The 10806-nt window shown below is 36.6% G+C and overlaps 1 protein-coding gene across 2 annotated transcripts; it reads right to left on the bottom strand.

Annotated features, from left to right (window-relative positions):
- Positions 1-266: 266 nt before the first annotated feature.
- On the bottom strand, positions 267-10698 carry LOC137962894 (endonuclease III homolog 1, chloroplastic-like). 2 transcript variants are annotated; one of them, XM_068810018.1, is made up of 11 exons: positions 10493-10698; positions 10274-10374; positions 9590-9650; positions 9100-9168; positions 2182-2300; positions 1952-2018; positions 1720-1811; positions 1504-1641; positions 1289-1393; positions 1053-1136; positions 267-710 (listed from the first exon to the last, which is right to left on the bottom strand). In XM_068810018.1, exons 1-11 carry the CDS (start codon positions 10629-10631, stop codon positions 567-569), a joined length of 1119 nt encoding a protein of 372 aa, XP_068666119.1. In that variant the 5' UTR covers positions 10632-10698; the 3' UTR covers positions 267-566. The 2 variants fall into 2 exon arrangements, with proteins under 2 accessions (XP_068666119.1, XP_068666120.1); XM_068810019.1 differs by lacking the exon at positions 9100-9168.
- Between the last annotated feature and the right edge of the window lie 108 nt (positions 10699-10806).

The raw sequence follows: 10806 nt of genomic DNA on the forward strand, positions 1-10806 counted from the left end.
TTTAAATTAATAATTTTTTTTAATTTTAATTACTTATTAAATTAAATATAAAATTAAAATAAATAAAAATACTTATTTTTATAATTTTCAAATTAGAAATCAAATATAATATTAAATTCATGAAATTATATAAATTATATAAAATACTTAATTTTATAATATACAAATAATAGAATTGGTCCGAAACTGAAGGGAGAATCTCATGAAATATCTCTTAGGCTCCAGAGTCTAAAAGCTTCAACAGGCATTTTAGCTTTGTACTCGCACAGATTCAACTTTGAAATGTTTTTCCAAATGGATTCGACTTGATTAGTATTCCCACTCTCCAAAATTTTACAGAAACACAATTCGACCCAATTGAATTCTCCACTCGGAAGGAAGCTTTCAAATGCTAGTTTCAGATTCCAACTACTACGGGTCTTTTCCCAACTGCACAAAAGTTCAACATCTGATACAAGTAGACTTTCAGAAACAGCATGTCCGTGCAGATATTGAGGGCAATTCGTTACTGTAAGAACAAAAAACCTTGTGCTCCATCAATGAATCTTCATGTTCAAGATGTGTTGTCAGGAAGTTTTACCTGGACCTAACTTCTTTGTCTTAGATCTTGGACTTGACGTCTCCTTGAATGCAGATGGACACAAGTTGTTTATGCGACACTCCCCACATCGAGGTCTGAGTGGAGTACAAATGGTCTGCCCAAATCCAACCTGCCAATTAGAAGAAAAAAAAAATATAGTTAATGATGATGTTTTGGAATCCATTCATTTTGGAAATATGAACTGATGATCTATTAGAATTCAGTCATTCATGGTATCATTAAGATACAACTTTTTTAACCTGATTAAATATTGCTGGTATAGCTTATTTTATTTTGAATCAACTGCTGTGGTAGTGCAAATCATAACATAGTAAAGATGCATCTTCTATGAATCAAACTGCCATATACATTTGGAAATATGGATGAGAAACTCAATTGATATCACAGAAGCAAAGAAGCCCTCAATGTAAGAAAAACGAAATGGTCAGTTGATCAATTACAAAAGATGTACCAGCAATGGGTTGATTGCAACCCACTCTTCCTTTGGAAGCCATGATTGCAAAGACACTCTTGTTTCCTCAGGTGATGACGTTCTCTGAAAGCAAAAACATGCATTACTAAGCTTTACTGGTGTCTGTAAATTATCTTCCTGTGCTGCCAGAATATTGTAGAGTATATTTTTATCTGTTGTAAACATCTCCCAACTAGATTATGCTTTTGAAGAATGAGACATAAAGAACAAGTTACCTGCCGTGTCCCTGGCCGAGATACCCATCCAAGTCGGTTGCATATACGGTGCACATGTGTATCCACACAAATTCCTTGTACATTATTCCATGCAACATTCATGACCTCGACAATAACAATAAACAGAGATTCAGAAGATTACACTTTTTTTTTTTTTAAATCTACTACCAATGAAAATTTCAAAATAGAAATAAAATACATCAATTACTAGGTACCAGATGAGCCATTTTAGGTCCTATTCCTGGGAGAGAAAGTAACTCCTCTAAAGAGCTGGGGATGTCTCCACCATACTTTGTGAGGCAGATCTCTGCAACTTTTTTCATATAAGCTGCTTTTCTGGAATAAAATCCAACCTGCTTATTATACAGGCAAATTGTACAGTCAACAGAGAGAAAATCATTACAAAAAATAAAATCAAAGATGAATCATACCGGATAGATCAGACTCTTGATAGTTGCTTCGTTGGCATTCACAATAGCATCAGCAGCCAACAGACCATTCTGATGGAGGCGCTGTACGGCTTCTGCAATCCTAATTGACTAACCTTCATCAATGTTCTTGCCTTGAAGTTACTTCAGCCATGAAACTAAAATATGCAAGTTGAAATATAATATCATAAAGACTCTGTAAGGCGAAATATTAACAAGATGATTTAAAACTTGCCATGTGTTACGTTATCCTTTGTTTGGCTTGACATAAGTGATGACACCAACACTGCAAACCTTCTTTCCTGATGCAAGATGAAATGACTCAAAATGTCCTTAAAAATATAAAATTTGAAACTGGAATCTGTAAAAATCAAGGAAGAGAGAAATGAAATCGAAAAATTACAGATTCATGGTGTCAATAAAATAAGATAAGAATGAAAATATACCAGATTTTTTTCTTAGTACCTTGGCAGGAAGAAAGCTACCAGCTTTCTCACATCCCATGGAATCTACAGGAGCATCCTCTGACGACCTCATATGCTTTATTACTTCAAGAATTTCTTCCCAGTTAGCAGGTGAGTCCACTGTTTCACACAAAAAAAACCATAAACTTTGAACTGAAAATACCAACCATTTCATGAGATTTATTTTTTTGAATAAGATGCTTTATTATGAATGAAACAAATAATTTACAAATTACATTGGAGTTTTTCTAACAACAAGAGATGGAAGAGCAACTCCTCGTTTTGCTAAAAATCAGCCACATCATTAGCTGATCTAGGAACATGAGACCAGTAACAATCAAGGACAATAGTCATTATTTAATTATAAACTCTCCAATGTCGCCAAGGGGGTTCTTTAGCTTTAGGACATCATTCAATAACCACCTTTGAATCTCCTTCAATTATAAGAGGATCATTAAAATTATCTCGAAAAGTCAAAAGACCTTGAAGGAGAGAGTTTAGTTCAGCACTAGTAGACTTGAGAGTCCCATTGGTCCTGACAAGGATAGGAGTTGGAGACCCATTGCATCTCTTATAACTCCTCCAAACCCTGCTTGACCCAAATTTCCGAAGGAACTTCCATCAAAATTGAGCTTCAAGTAACCAAAAGGAGGTGGGATCCACCCAGCCATAGTAGAAGGACATACTGGAATTGTCATATGAGCCATGGAATTCCAGTTTTCTCTAAGGGAGATAGATATCTCTCATGGTGCTGAATTCAGATTGTGTGTGCAACCAAGAAGAGATGTGGCCAATAATTATGGATGCAGTCTCACTTGCAGGTCTGATTTTGTTGTTGAATCTTCTATTGTTCCTTTCTTTCCAAATCCCCCAAGGAACATGAGCTATACATGCTGAAAGAATGACCTTCCCAACTTCTGAATTCTAAAATCTAGAACCATTTTACAAATACGAGTAAGAGTCATTGGGGGGCAAAGTTGGAATCCAATTTTGTCCAGCATATGGTGGGTCCAAATCCTCCAAGAGTATGAATAGTGTAATAATAAATGGTTGATTGTTGAGTTTTTAATATAACTCAGCATTATTTCAAAAAAATAAAATAAAAATATGATCGACTGTTTCCTCCATCTCATTGCATAAAGGACAAATAGAATTATGCAATTGATTGCCTCGTTTTCTCAGATTATCCACTGTTAGGATCTTATTCATAAGAGCACTCCATAGGAAAAAACGAATTTTTAAAGGAGTAAAAGTCTTCCAAGCGAGAGCTGCATCATGAGTTTCTCCATCAGTCCATTCACTGGTATATGAATAAGCCAAAGATGCTGAGAACCGTCCACTAGTATCATTCATCTATATCATCTTGTACACCTTATCTTCATAAATCTTAATTAAATGATGTTCAGCAATAAGATTAGAAACCTGGTTTGTTTCTAAATCATTAAGTCCTCTTCTAAAATTAAAATTCCAGGAATCACTCCCTGTCCATATTTGCTGAACAGTAACTTTACAGCAGGTGGGTTATTCTTTTGAGTAAACCATATCTGTCACAAAGAAGACCTTTATCAGTCCACCAATCATCCCAAAAACTGATCTTGTCCCCACATTCTACATAAAAGTCTTGTGCCTTTGTCAAATAAAGGAAGAAGTGTGTAGAAAACTCTCCAGAGTGAGGAAAGATTCTGTCTTCTTCCTCCATGAGTCCACTAGAATTCAGAAACAGCTGCTTTAGCAGCTACCATCGGTCTCCAAATAAGTTCAGGGGCAGTATTATATTTCCAAAACTATTTAAGAAGAAAGGCTTTATTCGCCAATTTTGTAAGCCGAATTCCCAAGCCTCCATAAGATTTCGGTTCGCAAACATTTTTCCAAGCTACTAGGTGATATTTAAAATCCCCATTGGATCCTCTCCATAAAAACCTTTTCTTTAGAGCTTTAATTTTACTACTAACAGCCACTAGGCATGGCAGAAACGATAGAAAATAATTAGGAATTCCAGCCTTTGATAGTAATCTACCTTACCAAGTAGATAATCTTCTTTCCAACTTCTCAATTACTAGATTCCAAAGATGACTTTTTGGCCTTGAATCAAAAAGAGGAAGCCCAAAATAAGAAGAAGGGATAGCCGTCAATAAACATCCAATTTGGGAAGCCATATGTGATAGAACGTTATCAGCAATATTATATCCCATTATAGACTTTTGCCAATTTATCTTTTGACCGGAAGTTACTTTAAACAAGCCAAGAAGAGCCTTAATTTTCTGGATCTCCTCAATTGTACCATGCCCAAAGACTAGAATATCATCAGCAAACTGAAGGATAGGAATGTCAAATTCCTGTTATGCTGAAACTGGATGTAACCAACATGTTTGTCTAGCACTATATCATTAAAAGATAAGTAGTTAGTCACAATATTGATAAGAGAGGAGATAAAGGATCCCCCTGTCTTAAAACTCTATAACCATTGAAATGGCCACAAGTTGTACCATTTATAAGAAATGAATATGATGCTGATGAAATACAACTTCTAATCCAAAATCTCTATTTTGATCCAAAACCCATCTTGAGTAATAGGCTGTCAAGAAGGTTCCAATTTACCCTATCAAAAGCTTTTTCAAGATCCAGTTTAAGGATAAAGGTCGAATTTCCTGATTTCTTAAAGTAATCCATGGGTTCATTAGCAGCCATGGCTGAATCAAGGATACTTCTTCCTTTTACAAAAGCTGACTGGCCATGATGAATTACCATAGGCAAAGCAACTTTAAGCCTATTAGCAAGAAGACAGGGTATAACTTTATAGGAGCTAGAGATTAGGCTAATCAGACGAAAATCTTTAGGATGCTCCACATTGTCCTTCTTTGGGATAAGAGCAATAAAAGACGCTCCCATACTTCGATATGTAATGCCTTTGTGATAAAAGGAATAGAACATAGATAAAATATCATCCTTAATAATTTTCCAACAACTTTTATAAAATTCCCCATTAAAACCATCCGGACCTGGAGCTTTATTATTGGGGGTTCCTAAATATGCAATTTCAACTTCCTTTTGAGAAAAAGGGCAACTCAATGAATTCTGCAACAGAATGAATAATTTTTTTGAAGATAAGATTCTGAATTAGAGGTCTGTCTTTTGCATTTTTCAGTGTATAAATCTTCAAAGAATCTGAATAAAGTACCAGAAATTGCAGATTTATCGCTCGTAATTTCCCCATCCACACATAACGAGCTAATCCAATTCATTCGTCATTTGCTTGATGCAATAGCATGAAAATACTTTGTGTTACCATCGTCTTCTTTCAGCCATTTAAATCTGGATCACTGCTTCCAATATGTTCTTTCTCCGTGAGAGATATGCTGGAATATGTGCCGAAGCAGATTTCTATTATTAAATTCTGTAGGGGTGAGGCTTGTTTGTTCCTCATAGGAGTCCAGCACATCAATTTGCTCAAGAATAGAAGACTTTTCAGCCATATCAGCAGCCCTTTTTTATGCTGCCCAGGATTTAAGCTTGGCTTTTAACATCTTTAATTTGAGCGGAAAGTACCAACCTTTGGTTTCTGAATTTGGAAGTTATCCCACCACTGTTTGATATGTGCATCAAAATCAGGATAGCTAATCCAAGAATTCTCAAAACGAAATGGCTTGGAACCCCATTGGCTGATCTTTGTCTCAAGAAGAGATGGCCAATGATCTGAACCAACTCTATTAAGAACTTTACCAATTGCTTGTTGATAGATTTGAAGCCATCCTCCATTAGCCAAAAAATGATCTAACATGGACAAAATTGGACTTTGCTGTCCATTGGACCAAGTATATGATTTTTCGGATAGATTTATTTCATCCAACTCGTGACATTCAATGAAATCAACAAAACCTCTCATTGTAGAATTAATATGAGGATATGGAGGAGATTTAGCATTACAAAACCGAACAGTATTGAGATCCCCTGCTAGCAGCATTGGAATAGACCATTGTTGGAAATATTCAGTAAGCTCTTCCCAAAATGTGTTCCTTTCTCTATAATGGATTGGACCATACAAACCAATCATTCTCCACACTTGGCCATTTGATTTATCTCTTAATTTAGTGCCAACTGAGTACATTTTCACAATCATAATCGAGTTTCACATAAGCAGAATCCCCCCTGAAGTTCCATTGGCGTTAATTGCTACCCATTTAATATTAGAGATTCCCCAAAGGTCATGAACAATACCATCGTTCATGGCCAAAAATTTTGTTTCCTGCAACACAGCTAAGGATTTCTAATTGGATTTCAGAATATTACATACGGAAGCCCTTTTTCTGTGATTGCCAATTCCTCGAACGTTCCATGACAATATAATCGTTTCTTTTTCTTTTTCGTTTTTAACTTCAGCTTTCTCTTTTACATCAGGGAAGACTCCTTTACATACAACCCCCATGACACAGACCAACTCCATCATTACCCAAGTTTCTTCATCATATTTATGCTTCTCACTCTGTAGTGTAGAAACAAGGTCCCGAGATTCTTGTCCTGGTTCTGGAAAGATTAGGCGACCAGTAACAGGATCTCTTGGATACTGATGAATGACACTTGGTCCACCTTGCAGCATCCTTCTTTCTGGCTCTCAGGTTCTCCTTTCATACACAGCAATAGGGCAAGTAGAGAGGTCTCCAGGGGGACCATTCGCTTCCTGATTTAGGGCCATATTTTGAGAAACTGGGGAAGTTACAGATTCAGAATCAAAGAGGTCATCATCAATATTTGCCGAGTTAGAAGGGGATACCATAGTTGGAAGAGGCCTGATTGCAATAGGAGCTGGAAACTGATAATCTCTTGCTGATTTTTTGGAAGAAAACGGCGGAGAAATCAAAGCAGTCTTGTGAGGAGGATCTTTGCTTTCCATTTGAAGCTCTTCTCGGCCTTGGATATTATAGAAGTCAGCACTAAATTCAATTAACTGCTGATTTAATTTTGGAACCTTCTGCTTTTCTCCTTCTCCATTAATAGCAGGTAGGTGAAATGATGTTGACAATATAATATAATCACTCTGTTTTTTAAATTTCTCCATGCGTTGGCATTATACCATAATCATTCTGTTTTTGACCGTCGCTATTAATAGTAGGTAGGTGTGTAAAGTTGGATCCAAGGCCCATCCCAAAATGACTAACCAACTTAGAAAACTTTTTTCTCAACTAATAAACTCAAGATCTTTGTACTCACTAATCCATGTGGGGTTATTCCTTAACACTCCCCTTCACGTGTAAGCCCTCTTTTGTGGCTCTACAAGTAGATAATTTAGGTGTAAGCCCTCTTTCGTGGCTCTACAAGTAGATAATTTTACTTATAAGCCCTCTTTTGTGGCACTACAAGTGGATAGTTTAGGTGTAGGCCCTCTCTTGTGGCTCTACAAGTGGATATTTAAGGTGTAGGCCCACATATGAGTACCTGCTCTGATACCATGTCAAGTTGGGTCCAAGGCCCATCCCAAAATGACTAGCCAACTTAGGAAACCTCTTTCCCAACTAATATACTCAAGATCTTTGTACTCACTAATCTATGTAGGACTATTCCTTAACAAAGTGAAATGGTGTTGTCATTATACCATAATCGCTTTGCTGAATCATCTTAGTTGGCGCGTTATTAAAAGGCTTTTGACTTTGCATGTTATCGTTTCTGGCAGCGAAGTAACTACCCCCATTATGGCATTCACGAGGCAAAATTGAAGGGCAAACTGCTAATGGAGAAGCATTTAAGCAATTTAAATTTGAATTGGAAAAATAAGTTTTAGGAAGGTCATTATTAACCCCTTTATTGTCACCATGATTTTGGGATCCTGGATTAGACCGAGTGAGATCAGCTTCAAGCTAGGCTGAGTCAACTCGACTCGGTCATCCTGGCCAATTCTCTGCAACTTGCTCGGAGAAAGGAGAGATTGTCTCCAAGAAAAGTTGAACCCATACAGAATTAATGCTGGAAGAAACCTTCACCATTGCTTTCTCCATAAATGGTTTTTCTGAAGTAAATAAAATTCGAGCGTAATCTTGACGATACTGCATTTTAGTAGATTCGTCTATTTGTTCTAACTTCCCAATAGTATTTGCTATAGTATTGAAGGTAGAATCATGCTAGAACTCCAACGGAAGACCATGAATTTTAACCATTGGCTTTTCGAAAAATTTGATATGGATGGCTAAGCATAGATTTTAGAAATCTTGAGTTCAGGAGGAAGATGAATATTCAGTGCTGAAAACTTGTCTTCTGAACATTGAAATAAAATAAGCCATGAATAATTCCCACGGTAAGAGAAATGCGGAATATAGATTAACTAGAGATGATCAGCAAACCACTTTGAGATTTGAAACTCCTCTTGAAGAGTACAATCAGTTTAGACAAGAATAGAAGATGCCAACTTCTCACAGTTGTCCTGTACAACTTGTTATAGAATGGAGATTTCAAAGGATGCCTCCAAAGATTAAGAAGATGGAGTTTTAAAACTTGAGTTGGGAATACCTATCTTTGGTAAGGGAGGAAAACTTCCACAATTTGAATTTGGAGGTGATTTTTCTGCTAGTATTGAAGGCTCAAATCAATGGAAACGATCCAGTAAAGTCTTCCATCCAAACCCAAAATTGGTGGATTCTGGAATATAAACGTAACCCATGATTTTTCCTTGCCTGATTTGAATAATTTTGCAATCCCATTTGCCACGATACTATAGAATTGAAAAATAGAAAACCAGGGACTCGGTCCATAGTTCCTTCGTGAGATGCGCTCTATCTCAAATCATTTCATAAGATATAAAATGTTTCCACTTGTTGTAGCAAGATGAAGCAGAAATCAATTGTCCAAATTCCATAAAAAAATTGGAAGGAATATAAATAAATTAAAATTTGGACAGCAACTTGTCATTTTGTTGTCATCTGCCTTTATATACCTTCTGTTAGGCTGGAAACATCAGTTTCTTTCTTCTTTGGTAGCATGCCTGAGCTCAATTTTTGTTTGTCTGCAGAACCATTTGCAAACAAACTAATGCCAATATTAAAAACAGGTGCAAGAGAGGTTATAGAAATAGACGTCTAGTTCAGAGAAAGCGGATAAAGTGACAGTTCATACAGATGAAAAGAAAGAATCCAATGAATGCAGATGGCACTCCAGTTTCCATTGAATCTGGTGTATCACATTGCATGTGACGTATGATACTTCCTTGAAACAGTCATTACAAAGTACCAGCAGTTTCTTTTCTTCTGTTCTTGGAATATATGTAGCAATAAAGTACAGTTAAGAGTAGAGAATGATGCAGACTCTAGAATTTAGTCTAGTTATTGGAGCCAAAGTTGTACTGAAGGCTGAAGCCCTTGAAACTTCTGAACAGAGCACCTCAATAGATAGTTAAGACAAAAGAATGTGACAAGGAACAGTCTTACTCAAAGGGGAAGATGCATTGGTCCTTTCATAAACACCTTCAATGTCTGGTAAGCTAGAAAACTGTAGAGTTAAACGATCAATAAATAAAGCTGTTTACAATAGATTTAGTAAGACTGAAAAATGAGACAGAGATACACAAAAGTAAAATATACAGTCTCGGTGAAAAAAACTAGTCTACTTATGCCAAAAAGGGAAAAAAATCAGGTTGGCAGCTCAGGCAACAAAGAGTCTATATGACACGTGATATAAGAAAAATACGTCTCACAACGTTAAAATAGGAAAAAATCTACACATCAAGGTGCGCCAGAACTTCAACAAACATGAAAATTTTCAAACGGGTGTTAGACTATCATAAGAGACAGATAATACGCGAGCACAGACATAGCTGACTCAAATTTAAGCAGACTTTACAATCATCGCATAGATAACCGCACCAAGAAAACAAAACCGGTTCAGGAGCACATTCTGTCCGGAACATGAAAGAACAGGTATCCACCAGTTTTCAGTACAGGATTTTGTGAAACGTATAATCAAGTCTCCACACTTCGCCCGTTTTACTTGTAATGGGCATATTCTAGGAGCAGTCGGAGTAAAAAATCTGAAATTTCCACACTTCAAATCCCAACTCCAAGAAACATCAGGAACAGTAATCATTACCAAAGAGAACAAATTTCTTTAGGTACCTTCTCTTCAGGAGGTTCTGCTGTTGTACTCACTGTTGTGATTTCCTCTGTCCTCTTCACCCTTTTTTTTCTCACGTAAACACGACCCGGGGATCGAGAACCTAATGCGAGTAACCAAAGGGAGGGAAAATTTTGAACAAAAAAAAGCAAAAGAGAAGAGTTTTCTGGTAAAATGAGAAAAATAATGAAGCGTGATGGCAAAAAGTGGAGATCTGTTACCCGGTTCCTCTTCTTGTTTGGGGATTTGAGCTGAAGAAAGTTTTCGAGAAGAAATTCTCAAAGACATTTTTAAGAACGTGGCCGATGAAAACCGGAGAAGAGAATGTCCCGGAGCACAGAGAGACATTTGAAGAATCATGAGAATTTTTGTTCATTTGCCGAAATATTATAATATTGTCTGCTTTCAATTCCGAGCGCTTCGTACTACGCAGTTCGCAGATCTTCGAGCTTTTTTAAAGATGGCTACCCTGAACTTATTTCATTTTTTAATTTTTGTTGGAAACTTTTCTTCAAGGAGGGCATATTGGTAACAT

This window comes from Aristolochia californica, unplaced genomic scaffold (assembly GCF_029961685.1).
Source record: "Aristolochia californica isolate CCGP_79_NKW_82.1479 unplaced genomic scaffold, dmAriCali1.0.hap1 SCAF_4, whole genome shotgun sequence".
NCBI lineage: Eukaryota > Viridiplantae > Streptophyta > Magnoliopsida > Piperales > Aristolochiaceae > Aristolochia > Aristolochia californica.

Bases quoted from the DNA above. Each gene is read 5' to 3' on its own strand.
- LOC137962894 (XM_068810018.1), bottom strand. From the start codon at position 10,631: ATGATTCTTCAAATGTCTCTCTGTGCTCCGGGACATTCTCTTCTCCGG. The intron at 2,301-9,099 runs GTATATAAAGGC...TGTGTGAAACAG, and splicing joins TGTTTCCAGCCTAACAGAAG to TGGACTCACCTGCTAACTGG. The intron at 711-1,052 runs GTACATCTTTTG...TCTAATTGGCAG, and splicing joins TTGCAATCAACCCATTGCTG to GTTGGATTTGGGCAGACCAT.